Source organism: Anabas testudineus, chromosome 17 (genome assembly GCF_900324465.2).
Source record: "Anabas testudineus chromosome 17, fAnaTes1.2, whole genome shotgun sequence".
NCBI classification, from domain to species: Eukaryota; Metazoa; Chordata; class Actinopteri; order Anabantiformes; family Anabantidae; genus Anabas; species Anabas testudineus.
Window position 1 is genome coordinate 4139367 of NC_046626.1, and position 18510 is coordinate 4157876.

Below are 18510 nucleotides of genomic sequence, written 5' to 3' on the forward strand. Positions count from 1 at the left end.
GGAAACTCAAGAGACTCCTCTCTGTAGCTAACAGTAGCAAGCCGGCTAATCTCCTAGAAAACGCAGTTGTGGTTGTTATTTGTCTGTGTCGGTGTTCGTGTCTTTTTGTCCTTTATGTTATAGTGGTTTTCTAATACGCCGTCAGTGACAAAAGTGAAGCAGTTTAAATAAGCTTGGTGTTTGGGCACTGTTGCTTTCTCCCAGGATGCTAGCATATAATCAAGCCAGTTAGCTAGCTAGCCAGCTGCCTGCTAAAGTAGCGAAATAGCAGCACTGTCCGGATGCTCTGAGCAGCAACGCAGCCGATTTTGGGGTGTTTCTCGCCGGCCTTGCATGATGTCAAGCAACCGACCGCAGCAAAGTGCTGGTGGGGCAAGTTCAGTGCCTAGCACAAGTAGCAGCAGCACGGGAAGCACTGGGAACACAAACAGTGGCGGTGGGAACAACGCCGTCTCAAGTAACGTTAATGGGAACAGCTCTGGAAATGTTGTGCCCACCCGACCACTGGCGACGGGCAGCGAAGGCGGCTTGTCGGTGCCAACTCTGGCCGCCGTGCCGTCCTCTCGGGGCGGGTTTGCTTCTCTGAGCAGACCCTCTGTGTCCTCGGGGAGCAGGAAGAAATCCCTCCATCAAGCACCCTTATACAACGGCCTCCTGAATTCATACGAGGATAAAACCAACGATTTTGTCTGGTAAGTTGTTTTTGTGTCTTGAGTGCTCTTGAAAAACTGCATTAGAAAAAGTATTGGAAGTTAACTGTCAGTAGTGCAAAAGTTTGTGAGCCGAAATTTGACTTGCAGCCCAAACCAATTATGTCTGTTTTTCCAGTCCAATATGCTTCGACATGATAGAAGAGGCACATATGACAAAGTGTGGACACAGTTTTTGGTAAGTATCCAGCTGTAATGCATAATGATAATTAACAGTATAGTGGCTATGGGAAAAAAACACAAAAACAGCCATGCACATTAAATGCACGAGTGATGGTGGTGCAGACTAATGATGTGGCATGTATAATGAGACAGCATGTGTACAAAGTGACTAGAGCAACTCCAAGCAGGATAGTTGTTGATCCTCATGTTAAAATAATTTGAAAAAAAAAACAGTAACTATGCAAACTATAAACCAGTGTAAGAGCAGATACACTCCCCTCCAAAAGTTTTGTAAAAGTAAGAACAATTCCTTTATTTTTGCTCTAGACTGAAAACATTTGGGTTTGACATCAAAAGATGAAGATGAGACAGAAGATCAACATTTCAGCTTTTATTTCCAGGTGTTTATGTCTGGATTCAATATACAACTTAGAAGATAACACATTTAGTTTGAACCCAACCATTTTACATGTGAGCAAAAGTATTGGAACATGTGACTAATGGGTGTGTTTTCCTGTCCAGGTGTGTCCTATTACATTGATTATTCCAGCAATAAATAACAATGGATGTATACGATCAGTTTTAGATTTGGGTTGTTCAGACTGCATTTATAGTTGAGAGGTGTAGCCAACATGAAAACCAGAGAGCTATCTATAGGTGGAAATCAAGGGAGTAACCATCCAAATCAAACAACAATTGAAAGAGGCTGCAGTGAAAGCCTAGAAAAGCATCACAAAGGAAAAATGCTAAAGTTTTGTGATGTCAATGAGTCACAGATTTGATGTAGTTATTGCAAGCAAAGGATTTGTTACTAAATATGATAATTAAAAATTGGCCTCACTGTTCCAATACTTTAGTAGGGGACCATATGTCAAACTGCTTTGTTTATGGCATTATCATACACTTTCATTTCGGTACTTTCTGCACAGTTCTTTGCAGAAATACCATAATTATTGGTCACTCAGATTGTCACAGTGTTTCTTTGTTCTCATTTCCTTTTGGGGTTTCAGTTATTGCCACAGTACTCACTTCTTTCTCCTTTTATGCAGTTTCAAATGTATTCGCCAGAGCCTGGAGGACAGCAACAGATGTCCCAAGTGTAACTATATTGTTGATAATGTGGATCAGCTTTACCCAAACTTTCTTGGTAGGTAATATAGTTCAGAAAGCTGAACTTTGCTTTATATATCTAAGGCAAACTTCTTTCCTTGTCTGCTTTCATTCAATGTCTTGTATTCAACTGTCTTCTAGTTGCTAATATCACTGTTCATGAGCTGCAATTAGTAAGCTATTACTCTCCAAAAAGAACAATGCCATCCACCTGCAGTTTATTCAGGGCCACGTGGAAGAGTGCTCTGTGGACACATGAGAATAAATTTTGTTTACTTGAGTGAGAAGTGTCTGTTTGACATATACCAAACCCCCTGATTTCAGCTTGAAACATGGTACAGGCAGTGAGATTATGTGGGCCTATTTTGCTGCCTCTGGACCAGAATATTTTACTATCATTGATACAACTATGGATACTGAGTTGTACAAGCAAGAATTGAACATGAAACCAGTTACTGCAGGCAAAGGCTCACATACTTCTGCTAGATTAGACAGTTTTCCACAATAAACAAATGAAAAAGTGGAACTTGGTTTTGTTTGTCTGGTTTTAGGACTTGAAAATCAAAATATGTTTTAGGCCATATTTATGCAGCAATATGGGAGATTCTAAAGGGTTCACAAATTTTCATGTGCCCTGTAGTTGTTCTCCTTCCTGTATTACCATAATATAATATTTGACCAATACCTACAACACTGTTCAAATGTCATATTAAAGTTGCCCCTATGGTATTGAAGCCCCTATAACAGGTATTCAACAATGAACCAACTAAAGCTTAAAACAGCTAAAAAATATAAGTGCCTCACCCCCATATTTTTGTTGTACTATTAAAGTTGCACCCTAATAGTATTTCTGTCATTTACAATTTGTTTTCCCTCCTCTCATTTACCCCCATTCTCACTGTTTACACCGCCCTGTCCCGTTGTGTTCCAGTAAATGAACTGATCCTTAAACAGAAACAAAGGTCGGAGGAGAAGAGACTAAAATTGGATCATCCTGTAAGTAAAATACACATACATGACGGCTTTGTTTCTTTTTATGATTTCCTCAAGCTAACACGTTCTGATTTTCATGTGCATCTTAAAAAAAAAAAAAAACCTTAACTATTTGTTACTGATCAATATTTCTGACCCTCAGAATGGATCAAGGTGGCAGGTTTTCCAGGATGTATTGAGTCCTGACCAGGAGAACCTGGACCTAGCCAATGTCAATCTGATGCTGGAGCTCCTGGTTCAGAAGAAAAAGCAGCTGGAGGCTGTAAGTAAGGGACTAAGGGTGGTGAGATTTGCATTTTAGACTTTTTTTGTCCTTACTAGTTAGTGTGTTTGGCATCTGGTCACATTGGTTAAAATGGTTTAGTCATAAGAACGTTACGATTATTCTGGAGGCGCATGGGAAAGGAAGTTTGTTTGTGCATGCTATTAGGCACATAACTTTAGTTTACTTTAGTAGTTGCCCTCTCATGTAATAGTGTCTTCTTGATAGAGGAGAGCAGCAGCAGTAACTTCTGGGAATTACACTACTGTATACACTAAACCAATTTTTGTGCAAAAAGATCCAGCAACAACAGTCAGTGACAATGAGATTATTCAGAAATGCTTCACATGGTGCTTATGTCAGAGAGTTTGTGTTGTTTGGATTACACCGGCACATTTTGTGTAAAACCTAGTGCACAGCTCTCACTGAGGTAGTCTGACACATGTCCTATTTTCTTATTTTTTTTATCTGTATCATATGAGAAAAGAGAAGTAGAAGCCAAAACCTATCTTGTTGAGTTGGGTTTTGTCACATCAGCACTATTTAGAGTGACGGCAGACACAGTGTTTCTATTAACCACTTGTCAAATGGAGTAGCATCACACAAAAGGAGAAATTTCACTTAATTTTACTTAAATTGCAAACATACCCCAAGCAACCCAATATATTTCCTGTGTTTTTTTTAACTGCATGATTATTATTCTATTCGTCTGTGCACAAACACACACAGTGTCTGTCTATCATATAAAATGAAATAAATTAATTCATAAAGACATACTTTATTGATTATTATTGTTGGACACCCGTCACACATGTCACGGGTTTTGGTGTCTTGTCCAAGAGCTTTGTAGATGACTGCTCTACTAACTGACCTACTTCCACCCCTTTAGACAACATAATAAAAATATAATTAATATTATTTATGTTATAAACACACAGGGCTTTAAATAACTTGTTTACAAAAGCAGAAACCGATGCTGTTCTAGTGGATGGTTCAAATCTACAGTTTACCAATCAGTTTTAGTATGTATGTATGTATGTCAACGGCTTTAGTTGAGCAGAGCTAATAACATTTTTAACCAGCATATGTAATACATGCTGCCATTGGTGTAAATAACATACAGACAACAATCAGTTTGACCAATGCAACATAGGAAGTCATGTGTTTTACTTTGTGTGTTTCTTATTTATTTATTTTATTTTTTGAATTGTGTTTGCATATATATTCACCAGTCAGTGCTGACACCTCACAGCCTGGTTCAAAATAAACACAGAGGACAGCTACAAACGGAAGTGAATGGAGAGATGAGACAGTTTCCCCTTTTTTTTTTTTTTTTTTGAAAATACATAATTTGACTGTCACACAAATGACATTTGTTTTACTACTAAAACATAGGTGTGCATTTACTTTTTGTAGTGAAGCCTTCTACAAGCCAAATAGTGTCAGAATGCAACAAGAATACTAAATCTATGTATACAGTTGGATTTAATTCGGAATCGTAGACCTCAAGGGGTTTGGAATCGGCTTTGTTATCGGGACAGGATTCAAATGTATGTTTTTAAGTGAAGGAGTAAAATTCCTTACATCCTGCCTTCCAATTTTCTGAGGCGGGTCCAGTCTTTCGTCTTCATCCCACATTGTGCAAAGCTTCAGGGAAACGTACTTATTGTCGCTCACCTTTTCTGGTGTTTATATTAGTCCACGCCATATGTAGAAATGGCCAATTGAGAGCATCAGTCCAAAATAAGACTCAGCTTCCTGCCTGTGGTTTATACTGTTATGATAGGCATTCAAAACACGAGAAGCTTGTAGCCACAGATGTCAACAGTTGTCTTCTAACACCCATAAACTTTTGGGGTTGGAATTGTTGCCCTTAGTTGACTGAAATGAGCACTCTCAGTTGTCATGGTGGTGGTGTTTGTTTTGGATGGCATACTCTCGCCTTCCCAAATGTAGAACATCTTTGTTAAATTACTTTAAAAAGATGAACTGCCCACTTCTACGCGAGTTAAATGCTGTTTTTGTGTGTCAGTGTGATTCTAGGAATGTTTGAATTTGAGATGATAAATCATAATGTGAAGCATTATTTATTTAAACCTTTTACATCACGTTTTGTGAAACGTTATCTTTTCTGCGAATAAACAAAAAAGAAATGTGCAACTTTTCCTGACGTGTTACTGTGTGCTTTGTGTCTCTACTAGGAATCTCAAGCAGCCCAGAGACAGATCCTCATGGAATTCCTTAAAGAGGCCAGGAGAAACAAGAGAGAGGTACTGTAGTTTTTTTGTATTTTACATGTGTAATATAAAAGTTGGATATACAGAGCTCATGTACTGCTGCACAAAGTGCAGTCAGTTAGAATACAATACAGTTTTCAAGAATATAAAATATTTGTCTAGTGGGGGGGGGGGGGTCAACATTCTAAGTTTTTAATTACTTCAAACTATATAAATCCAGGACCTTTATTCTGACAGCATCTAAACATGACAGCTTTCTGTGTAAATGAGCACCCTCATGACTTTTCTGTAACAGTTGCCACAGCAATCTTTACTGGGTCGGTCCTAGCAATAAGTGTTTTAAATGTGGCACAAGTCTGATCTGCATGCAGTCACATTAACAGATGGGCACCAGGGTTATTATCTAAAACAAAAAAAAAATTAATTTAGACTTTATTATGTAAAAAAGTAAAGTTGGGACTATTTCAAATTGGCACTAAAACAGACAGTTTACAATAAAATGCATCCTCCGACCTCTTAGTCCATCTGCGGTGTAGTAATAAAAGGAAAACCCCAATCTTACAGTTAATCTTTAAATGACCTATTGTAGGGAAACATCTGTATCATGGAGCAGCAGACACTAACTCACTGAAAAGATCAGGAATGGATTACAAACTCCAATCAATGCAAAAAACTAAACTACATTGATCTGTCTGTTCATTTAGACAGACTATAGGACAGTCAAAGAATTTAATGCTCGTCTTCTGAAATTCACAATTCATAGCAGAATGCAAATAGGAATTTAGGGCATCAGTCTGTTATAAGCATTTTTAGAAAAACACAGAGGATTGATGTTGAAAATACATTATGTTGTCAGTTCCTGTGCACAAAGTGGAACTAAATAAATCTTTGAAATTAAAGTGATCATGGATGTATGATTTGTGCTTTTCACAGATGTTTTTCACGAATATGAACATGAATGTGACTAATGTCTGAATGACTGAAACTTTAGCACATTGATAATGTTGCATATCACATGTTTGAGAAGGGCTTTAATCATCACCCTATTTTAGGGGCTTAAAAGAATTTGACTGACTAGTCAGGTCTTTATTTCCCCATTACATTACTTATGAGGTAAGCAGAAGCAGAAGAGGCGTTGAGTTGATTTCAAGTTTAGCATTTGCATTTGAAATCGGCTGTTACTATCTGTTGGCATGGAGCTTAAGGAGCCGTCACTGCCAGTGTACAAGTCATCATCTGGCTAAAAAATCAAAACCAGTCCAGATAGCTAGCAAAAACATTAGGTGTGGCTAAATCAACACTTTGGTACATTTTTAAAAATAGAGAGCACACAGGTGAGCTCAGTAAAAGAACCCATGAAGACCACAGAAAACAACTATACATGACGGGAGAATTCTTTCCTTGTTGGAGAAAACCCCCTTCCGAACAGTCAGCCAGCTCACACCCTCCAGGAGGTAATGCGTCTGTGTCAGTCGACAATCAAGAGAACAGTTTACCAGAGTAAATAAAGTTGGTTTGCCACAGGAGGTGAACCTCAAACACCAGAAGACCAGAAGATTAGAGTTAACCAAAAAACAAAATATAAAAAAAATAGTCCAGTTCAGGAAGAACATGCTATGGACAGAAATGGAGAGAAAAGTCTACTTGCACCAAATGGTGGGGAGGGAGAAGGGAATGAACTGCTGCTTAGCATACCACCTCATCAGTGAGGCATGGTTAAGAATGGATTGTTTTGGTATGGGCATGTATGATGACATCAATGGTGACAAAAGCTGCACATGACTTACTAAATTATGGTTTTGTGAGTTTGTCCCTTCACTTTTGAGTCCCTAAGGTTGGGACCTTTTCCCCACACCCTTAAATTAAAGTCTTCGTGCTACAATTTAATTACTTTTTGATTGTTTCATTTCAAAGCCAATGTAGTGGTGTACACAGCCAAAATGTAGTCATTTGATATTAAATGAAATGTGCACATGCTGGCACACTTACTTGTGTTTCTGGCTCTGTCAACAGCAACTGGAGCAACTACAGAAAGAACTCAACTTTCTTGAAGAGGACATCAAGCGTGTTGAGGTAACAAAACAAAAAGAGTCATAAAAGTCAGCCTGTGAGGTGCTTCTCTCAGGTATTGAGAAAGTTTCATGGTGAAGGGACGGACATGAGTCAAAAACAAATGACGCATATGTAAGGTGAAAGAGACAAGTGCATGTGGCAAGTTTTAGTAGTCAGTCTGCTGAGTTGACTCAAATGCAGTCATCATTTGCATCAGCAATGACTGTAACACAGGGCCAGTGAAGATAATTAAAATACTTGAAAACATTTAGAGGCCAGTTTGGAATTTGTATCAAACTGAGAAAATAGAAATGTCTGCTGATAGAGGGTTCGACTTACTATTCTAACAGTATTCATGGATGTTATCATGGGAAACGTGACCTCTATGCATTATTATAAAACCACATTATACTGTACAGTAGCAGGAGCTGCAGGAACTCATTACATTTGGAGGTAGACAAACGTTTTCTCTATATACATTTACAGGAAATGAGCGGGCTATACTCACCAATGATGGAGGCTGAGTGTACTGTGCCTAATGTGGAGACTCCATCACCAGCACCCAGGTACAACTGGTCTCTGTGTTCTAATTGCAAATATACTCTTTCTTTGTTTTCTGAAAATATAATCTTAGCACATATATGTTTGTACTAATGGAAATAATATAAAATAATTAGCCTTTTGTGTTGCTGTATAGTGTGCCTTATATTTACTTGTGTTTGTTGCCTAGCTGTATTATTGAGTCACCAGACTACAGCCAGCCTCCAGGATTTGGTGGAGCCACCCAGGTGCGTTTGATAAACACTCGCATTGCTTTGGCTTATTGCTGTTTTTTTTTTAACCACTGTGAACCCTGTGGAGATCTGATATTTAATTTATCTTACTAAATTTTACTTGAATTGTTTAAAATGGATATTTATTTATGTCTTAATAGAACGTTTTATACACGCATGATGTGGATGCACTAAGAAATAATTGAAATACTGGACATATATTTTATTTTAATGTTAACAAAAAAACTCGCACACCATCTCAACAAAACATATATATACCTATACAGATAAGGGGACAGCCGAATTACTATTAATAAATAGTAAGTTTAATAGTATAGTTTGTTTTCTTTGGTCTGAATCAGATGAATGTAAGTAAATGTTAATTTCCCCTTGATTCATTTATTTCACACACAGAAATCCAAAATCAATATTTGTCCCTACAGGTTACTCGAGAATAGTCTTATTCTTTTATTAGCTAAATGTATTTGGGGTGGTAAAACAAATAGAAACACAGGAAGAAGATCCTGTTCTTTATCTGTGAATATTGGTATGCAACACAACAACCACTACACAGTCAGCATTTGCACATCACATGTGTTATCTTGGCAATATACCAACACATTTATGGTAGCAGAACACTGAACACTAATAAACAAGTGTCTTGTGTGGTTGCTGTGTTCACAACTGCCAGTCATAAAAAACCTGGGTATATGTCCTCCAGGGAAAACGACAGACCTGGTACAACAGCACCTTGGCTTCAAGAAGAAAGAGGCTGATGGCTCATTTTGAGGATCTGGAGCAGTGCTACTTCTCCAACAAAATGTCACGCATCACAGGTACCAATGCTACAGAGAATTTCACTAGAAAGATCTATAGTACTTCTGATCCCGTACTAATCACTGAAGAAACTGCACTACAGTAAAGTAAGGCAGGACATGAGGGAGGCTTCATTTGATTTTGTAGAGATGTATATGAATAAATGGATGGTGTCTGTCTTAAAATGAAGAGCACTCTCAAAAAAGTCTATTTATTCAAAAATCTGATGGTATGCAATACAAATGATACGTTATTGTGCGTCTCCTTCAACATTCTCTGTTAATTCTCTGTTTTTTGACTTATGTTATATCATGATCCAATTGCTTTTTTTATGAGGTATATTAACTGTGTGTGTGTGGTATTGTCAGATGAAGGAAGGAATCTGAACCAGCTAGATGATTTTATGGAGTGTTTATCCAAATTCACGCGCTACAACTCTGTGCGGCCGTTGGCCACCCTCTCCTACGCCAGTGACCTCTATAACGGCTCCAGTATCGTCTCCAGGTATGAAAAGGAAAAGACTAAACTTGATTGTCTTGATTGTCTTTTACTCCTATACATACACATACAGCATTGATCTTTATTGACTCTGTAATTAACAAGATGTGTTCAGTCACATCTAATTGTGTTCTTTGTTAATAAGTTAATAGAATTGACAGGTCAGAGCAAAGACAATATTCATATTGTGCTATATGGTTCTAACAAACAATTGCATCACATAGCACATCTTGAACAAGGGACATCAGTGTCTGTAAATGTTGTCATTGCCCTGCAAGTTTTAGATACAGGTTTTCTGCAGGTCTGTAAAAAATGTAAAATTCAATAGGTCTGAATTTTAGGCCTTAATAATTATTGATGATTATGTTAAGTTGATTAATTTAGCATTGAGTTCACATTATGTAACTTTGTCGTGCTTTACATGTTTTTAAGGGAATGTTCACTATAAGCAAAGTAGTGCTGGGTCTGCTTCTTATCCAATGATAACAAGACAGCGTCAGGGATGAAAACAACAGCTGCTGCTGTGTTAATGCTTCTTTTAATGCACCAGCAAATGACACGCCTGCCCTGACACAGCTCTGTTTTCTTGACAGCTTTTGCAGACTTCAGTGAGTAAATGTGACAAATTAATAGAAAAGTGCTTCTTGTTGTCAAAGCTCAGAATGAGCTAAAACTTTGAAACAGCAGCTCTTCAGCTGGTGCTGATTGTTACTGCTTCTGGTTAAATGTGTGCAGGGCACATCAGCTGTCGCTAGCTAACATTAATTCAGGGACTTACATTGATGCAAGATCAAATTAAAACTTGCAGTTTATTTATTTATTTTTTTCCTTATTCATTCATACTTCCCCCGTTTGCATACAATTTAAGACGATTGATGTCCGAACCTGTTCTTAAAATGCTTTTATTCAACTTGTTGGAACCTGCAGAAACTCACGCAGTTTAATGCATTCAAAACTTACCCAGTGGTAGTTGTATTGTTGGCATGTTTTACTTCTTTTTTTTTTTTAAATAGACAGTACAACAAGGTGTGTTCACTATAAAAGACGCGACACACGTCTCTTTCAGTGTAATCTCAATGAGCCCGCTCACAGTCTTTGACTGTGTCCTCACTTCTCTTTCAGTATCGAGTTTGACCGCGACTGTGACTACTTCGCCATTGCTGGTGTGACCAAGAAGATCAAGGTCTTTGAGTATGGCACTGTGATCCAGGATGCTGTGGACATCCACTATCCCGTCAACGAAATGACCTGCAATTCCAAAATCAGGTAGGGGGAAGTAATTTCTTTCCATGCATGTGATGATTGAATCACATGCATGCAGATCCTGCAGAACATTGGTGTCTTTGCATGTCATGTGTGAGCCTCTTTGGGCACACACATTTAACAGAGATGGTGAGAACACAGTGCGTCACAGCTTTTTGCATTTAGGGCTATGTAGCTTTATATTGTTCCTATTCAGACGTCTGTCCACTAGGTGGTGTTAATGTGGTAGACTGGTGTATTTTTCCAATATTGATTAGTGATCTCTCAGTCAGTTTGATTCAGCATCATGTGCATTATGCATTATGTATGTGTTAATGTTCTACTCTTTTAAGAAAAATTACTGTTTCTTAAAACAATAACTTTTTATGTTTACTTTTATGTTTTACTTTTTTTTTTTTTTTTTTTTTTTTCTCTCATCTGTGGCCCACCTTTTTCCCCATGTATGAGCACTAGTCTCCTAAAATAAATGTCAGTGTAGAACCCTCTCCATATTTCTATTTAACTTTGGACATGGGCTGCAATATGGTCAACAAAAGCCTAAGTCATAAATGGTGGACAAAGCAAATATTAAGAATGTGACTCAGTGTAAAGTGAAAGGAAACCTTGTTTGTTGTAGCTGTATCAGCTGGAGCAGCTATCACAAGAATCTCCTGGCAAGCAGTGACTATGAGGGCACAGTCATCCTGTGGGATGGATTCACCGGCCAGAGGTCCAAAGTCTATCAGGTAGTCAAAACATAGAGCCTCACGTATTAACATAGGAATCAATTCCTACCATTTGTTGGAGTTTGCATTACTTGATTTAATTGATTGATTGGTTTAAATTATCAGTCCTATGTGTCATTATGCCTTTTTTAAGGTTTCCTCTGCTTTGTCTTTAGGAACACGAAAAAAGATGCTGGAGTGTTGATTTCAATCTGATGGACCCCAAGCTCTTAGCTTCTGGTTCTGATGATGCTAAAGGTAGCTCATTATTCTTTCTAATATAAAAACTTAGATTTCCTTCTGTTATGGTCTACTTCTACCTATAGTCAAATCTCTTATTTTATCTTGATCATGTTTTTTTTTCTATTCCAGTGAAATTATGGTCAACCAATCTTGACAACTCTGTGGCCAGCATTGAGGCCAAGGCTAATGTCTGCTGTGTGAAATTTAGTCCCACCTCCAGATATCATCTGGCCTTTGGCTGTGCAGGTAAGAATAGAATTGTTTTTAGGTTGTGAGGGTCAGTTTTTTTTTTATTTTTTATGTTTCGTTATTGTTTACTGCCATTCGGGGGAAAAGTTGATGCAAACTTGCAATTATTGTGAGACATTTGTGCAAAAAGTCTTTTTTTTTTCCAAGGCTATTTTCCAGTGTTAGCCCCAAGCTTTGTAAGAATCTGTTTAGTTTATTTTAGATATTCAAAGTCTGAATTAGAGAAGAAATTGGTCCATTCATTATTACAAAATCACAGACAAAAAACTTGTTTTTCTGTCCATGAGATGTAGTATTATTGTTGTACCCTGACTGCAGGGCGCACACCTCACACCGCTGCACTTTTTCCTTGCAAACCACAAAATTTCTTCTGTGGTCACACAGACTCTGGTGGTCCAGACAAACTTCTGAAAACGTCATTTATTACCCTTCCAATGGAGAAGTAAGAATTAGAACTATTCTGCTATACACAGAAACATTCTTCTAAGTAGCCAAAACGCGAGACATGAACAGAGGTCCAGTGGTGATCTGACAGTAAATTGTGCTGGCTCATTTACCCCATTCCCCATGTCTCTAAGGTCCAATACCGTGTCTGTGAAAGTAAACCTCTCCTTGACTTTGGTGTTGTTGGTTTGCTGGTTTGGAGTAAAAGCCATCAGGCAACAGAACATTGCACCATCTTTGACCATGACTGCCTGTCTTGTGGTTACTTGATATAGCTAACACTGAGAGTTACTTCCAGATATAAAGAACACCTTTCACATGCACACACACACTTTTAGAGTTTTGTTTCATGTTGCCTAAATACAAAGCTTATTTTCTTGGTTTTCTTTGTGCTTTTATAGACCACTGTGTCCACTACTATGATCTACGCAACACTAAGCAGCCAATCATGGTGTTCAAAGGCCACAGGAAGGCAGTGTCCTATGCCAAGTTTGTCAACGGGGAGGAAATAGTTTCAGCGTAAGTCACTTCAGCCTGATTTTTGAGCTAAAGAGTTTTCTTACACCATGTGTAATATCAGAAATTTGGTTTGCTCAAATTTTAGATGTTCATTTTGCATTAATTTTTATTTAGTTTCTGACACTACAAATACTATGCCTGTCTTATCCTAAAGAAACTGGACCAAGACACTGCACAAGACACCCATTTATGTCTTTGTTTTCTTTGCTAACTTAAAAAATACTTATAACAATTGAGATAGTTCTACTTCACACTCCTTTAAAGCAGTTTTAATGCCAAATGCCCAGTTCTAGATTCATTAAGTGAATTAAACCAATTTTATGTGCAGGTCAACAGATAGTCAGCTGAAGCTGTGGAATGTCAACAAAACCCACTGTCTTCGCTCCTTCAAGGGTCACATCAATGAGAAGAACTTTGTTGGTCTGGCTTCCAATGGAGACTATGTTGCCTGTGGTGAGAATTAACTTTGAATATACCAGGCATGTTGCAAAAAAACTGTACTGCGAGACATGTTTAGTCAGTGTGTAGCTGCTATCACCAGAAATAACTACAGTGCTAATACTAGCATGGAAATGAAGGCAAATAAAACACCATCTCTTATTTATGTGTGTGTGTGTGTGTGTGTGTGTGTGCGCGTGAACAGGTAGTGAGAACAACTCCCTCTACCTGTACTACAAAGGACTTTCCAAGACACTCTTAACGTTCAAGTTTGACACAGTGAAGAGTGTCCTGGACAAGGACAAAAAGGAAGACGACACAAATGAGTTTGTCAGCGCTGTCTGTTGGAGGGCTCTGCCCGACGGGGTGAGATACACAACAGAGAATATTACATCACTTACTTTGTCGTTCTGCTACACAAATAATTTCAGAACACCTTTGCATCTTGGTGCATTTGGAAGTCGCACTGTGCAATATAGACTTACAAGGCAATACAAGTCAGTATATCACAATGGTGACAGACAGTAGTTTCTTTTCAAGTCAACTCAAGTCACTGCAACTGTGTATTGACATGAATCTGGTGATATGATCTGCTGATATTATATGTATCATGATGTGAGTCAGTATATTGGGAGGCTGTATAGGAGGCGATATATTGCTTTTTTATTTAAAGAAAGCTGTCATACCATTAACACTGTAAACACAATATACATAAAATCAAAAAACAAAAAAGATTAATTTTTTATGGTACCAAAGCAGCTTCCATTCTGACATTTGGATTTTTGTGAGTTTGCAGATCCCTCATTTTTAGTTCACATCTGATTTGTTGACGAAGCAGTTTTTCCATACCTTATTGTCAGATCACGATATAGCAGTGTCTTATCATTATCACAGGGAATTATCACAGTATGATGATATGATATGTATTGCATGTTTCTGTCAGCCAAATTGTTGTATTTTGTTGTACATGTATATAAAATGTGCAATAGATAATTAACAATCAATTGTGGTAAATGACAACAATGTCATCATTTATTAACTGGGTTTTGTTTTCCAGGAGTCAAATGTGCTGATTGCTGCAAACAGTCAAGGAACAATCAAGGTTTGTCAAACATGAGTGAAACCACTAGAAAGCAAATCTTTTCACTTGTAAAGTTGTGTTCAGATTAATAGCAGCGTGTATAAAAACATAAAGTAAAGCTCAAAATCCTCACAATAACTTTTTTTTCCCCACACAGACAAATGCATTGGGGAACATTGCACATTCTATTCTAAATCAAAACATTACAACAACTTTACAGAAAGTAAAGAAAAAGGAATATTAGGCTGTTCACAAAAATAGCAGTGTCTCCATAATTCTTCACAAACTCTACATTTACTGTATAAACTCTATAAAAATTCTTGAAGATTTCGCTTTCCTGTGAATCACTGAACTAAAAGTTCATTGTATAACCACACTTTTGCTTCACATCTGTGTTGTATGGAGTCAACCAACCTCTGGCGCCTGTGAACAGGTATTCCAGACCAGGATGATTGGACTACATTCCACAATTCCTCCGATATATATCTCGGTTTTTAGAACAGTATTTTTAATTTAATCCTAATTTCAAGGGCATTTCCTCTACAGCATAAGGCAATATGACCTCTTCAAGTATTTTAATGTATTTAAACTGATCCATGATCCCGGATATGCAATAAATAGGCCCGGCCCCATTGTATGAAAAACGTCCCTTTTTTTCTTTTTTCTTTTTTTTCCAACAATGGGACTTTGTGGGAGCTTCTTGCCAATAGCTTGGCTTCTCATAGTCTTCTAATTGTTAGAGTACTCACAGATAACTAGATCTTCTTTGATCTCCCTGGAGCTGGAGTCTTTGCCATTTTGGCTCTTCTTCAATCATTTGAATTGTACTTTTCTGTTTTCTTCCACGTCTTTCAGGTTTTGGTTACCACTTTAAAGCATTTAAGATCATTTTAGTTCAGCAGCCTCTCATTTTATGCACTTTATATGTTTTCCCCTTTCCAGTCAACTTTTTAATCAAAATGCGCTGTTCTTCTGAACACTGTCTGGAACGACCCATTTTACTCAGCTGTTCAGTGAAAAATGCACTAAAACCAGCTTGTACAACATTTGCTGCCTTTGTCCTGAAATAAAGGCCTTCTGTTTGACACTTGTTTTTTCATAGATGAATGACCTCCCTAATTGAACTCCATGCTGCTACTATTTTGAACACGCCCCTTTTGATGAATGATTGTTACACAGAATCAGTAGCCATGCATGTCAACAATGTTTGTTTATTACTCTAATGCATTTACTAGTAAATTATTTGCCATGTACAAATATAATTTCTACCAAAAACAGTGATTCATCTGCTTAGTGATGTTGGACAGCTATTACTGTATTACAGTCTAACATAAAAGGGAGTCATAATTCATACAACACACAACATATTTAAAACTCTAAGAAAAGCAGTTTTAGTAAAAAGTACATGTTTACATGTACATGATTCAGGGAATAGAATTTTCTCTTATCACACTCAAGCAATGACCACACTGATATTATTGTTTTAAACATTAAAGTGGGGTTGTTGGGTTTTCTATAGAATTCCATATACAGTTGTATTCCAGTAAGGTCTTAAACCTTAAACACTGTAAAGTGCCTTGAGATGATAAATAAACTGAATTGAACTAAACTTTGTGTCCAATGAGAGCAAGTAGCAGATAACAAAACAATCTTTCCTTTCTCCCACTCTACACAGGTACTTGAGCTCGTCTGAACGCCCACCACATTTTAGCGGGTGACAGAACTATGATCAACCTCTCTTGGTTTGGTAAAGGATCAGTCTCATGCAGCGAGAGCCCATTGCGCCTGCTGAAATAGGATGCCCGACGAAAACGATGGGAGAGCTGAAATAAACGAACGGAACCTGTCTTATTTTAATGAGCTACGCATTTTCAGAGTGCAGTTAGGACTTCAGACCTGTGCATCAGCATAGCAGGACAAGATGTGCTGTGATTTTACAGCCACAAAACCCAAAGACTGAGCTTGGGCACAAAGCGAAACAAAGGACTTCAAGCGTTTTTGTTTCTTTTCACATATCGGCTATAATGGAACACTTCTCTATGGTTTTAGATGAAATCATAAGTTCTACCTTTTTTTTTGTTTGTTTTGTTTTTTTGTTTTTTGTTTTTTGTTCTTTAATGAAGCTGTTGCTTTTGAGGGTACATCCAGCCAAATGCTACTAGTGTGATGCATTTTCCCTTTTAAAGGCCAAAGCACAAGACTAAATGACGATGATGCAAAAAGGATTTTAACCCCCCCCCCCCCCCACCCCATGGTTTGTCAACGTGTTCTTTCCCTGTATGTGTAATTATTTTTGTGTTTTCCAGATTGGGAGAAGCCCGTTTTAATAAATATAACATGAATTTCATTCTGTCAAGCGTATCATCTGTTTGTGGCTTAAGAGCGTCGAGGAAGAACGTTGAATCACGGAAATCCTCTCTGTGCTCATGTTTCTGTTCCTGTCAGAACAAAATGAGATTTGATGTATTTGTAATCATAAATGATCATGAAACTTGAGGTATTGATTTGCGATGCAGCATCAAACTGGATTTCTTTCCTCCTCATGTATGTACGCTATTTGTTGCTTGTTGACAAATGAAAACCTCACAGAATCAGATTTAGCTCTTTTAAAGTAGCAACGAAATAACTCTTCATGAATTGTAGGCTTCAGCATCTAATCTGATCTGAGCTGATCTGAGTTTCTGCGGAGTGGCGATTCATGTCAACACAGAGGGCTCTTGGTTAATATGCCAAGACCCATCTATTTTATGATAACTAAGTTAGAGAGGTGTTTTGTATTTGTATAACTGAATAAATTATTTCAAAACAGGTTTGTCATGTTTCGTCATTTTTATGTTTTCAGATTTTCTGCCTGTCCTATTATTTGAACTCAAAAACGCCTTTGCAGAATTAAATTACAACTGGCACAAACATTCACTTGGAATCATGCATAACTTTAGAATATTAGACTATGAGTCTGAACAGATGTGCATGTAAACTACAACTTCACTACTTGGAGGAGGCGTTCAACTGCAGTGCTGTAGTTCTAGTTTAAATCTGTTTCCAGCAGTGTCCAGAAGTGTTCTCAAATGCTCTTGACTATGACTATGAAACTTTCGGTTGTCCAGGTGAGGAAAATATTTTCCTCTATCCACCTTCATTTGAAGGGCAGAGGACACTTAACACAAAGGACTGAAAGAATCTATCCAAGTTAAAGTGGAAAATCCTTTCCACAACAGAAATCTCAGACACGATCTGTCTCCATTTTTCTATTCTGCCTTTTGATCCATCCGTAGGATTAAGATTGCTTCACCTGTCCTGTAAGGAAGGGTACAGCTAACAATCGAGTACCAGTCGAGTACAAGGTCAAGTGAGAAAATAAACCACCCTGAAGGATAAATGTGAATCATTTGAACCACTTTGAAACAGTTTGGGTGACTCAACTTCTACATATAACTAGGTTGTGTGTTTGCTGTGTGTAAAAACTCCCATGAATCAGAAGCAGTTTTATTATCCACATATGCAAGAAAAATGTGTCTCAATGTTAAAAAATGCAACATATGAGATTGTAATAAAAATAAATAATAAAACTCAGCAAAATATTATATCAAACAACTGAAGTCAACAAACAGAATCTTCGCATAGGTCCCTTGCTTACTTGGATGTGGGAGGTTGTAGTGCAATCTTAAGTTGACCGCATCATCCACAGACCTGTTAGCCTGATTTGAACTGCTTGGAGACTTACAGGGAGTCACACAGGAGTCAGAGCTTAATAACTATATGTATGTATATGTGTGTGTATGTGTGTGTGTGTGTGTGTGTGTGTGTGTGTGTAAGAAAACGTATGTGATCAATTTGGAATTTCATAGTTTTCTGCATTTATTTATCATAAAATGTGATCTGATCTTCAACTAAGTCTTAAGTATTAACAAATATAATGTGTCTAAAATAATAGCACAAAACAAACCTCCCCTTGG

The 18510-nt window shown here is 37.7% G+C and overlaps 1 protein-coding gene across 1 annotated transcript; it reads left to right on the forward strand.

The window, feature by feature from the left end:
- Positions 1-17363, forward strand: cop1 (COP1 E3 ubiquitin ligase). The gene is made up of 20 exons (XM_026375276.2): positions 1-692; positions 829-888; positions 1922-2019; positions 2914-2978; positions 3118-3237; positions 5439-5507; positions 7488-7547; positions 8013-8092; positions 8257-8314; positions 9021-9135; positions 9484-9619; positions 10736-10879; positions 11493-11601; positions 11757-11838; positions 11953-12069; positions 12918-13035; positions 13364-13488; positions 13679-13839; positions 14531-14575; positions 16230-17363. Exons 1-20 carry the CDS (start codon positions 334-336, stop codon positions 16245-16247), a joined length of 2139 nt encoding a protein of 712 aa, XP_026231061.1. The 5' UTR covers positions 1-333; the 3' UTR covers positions 16248-17363.
- The last annotated feature ends 1147 nt before the right edge of the window (positions 17364-18510 follow it).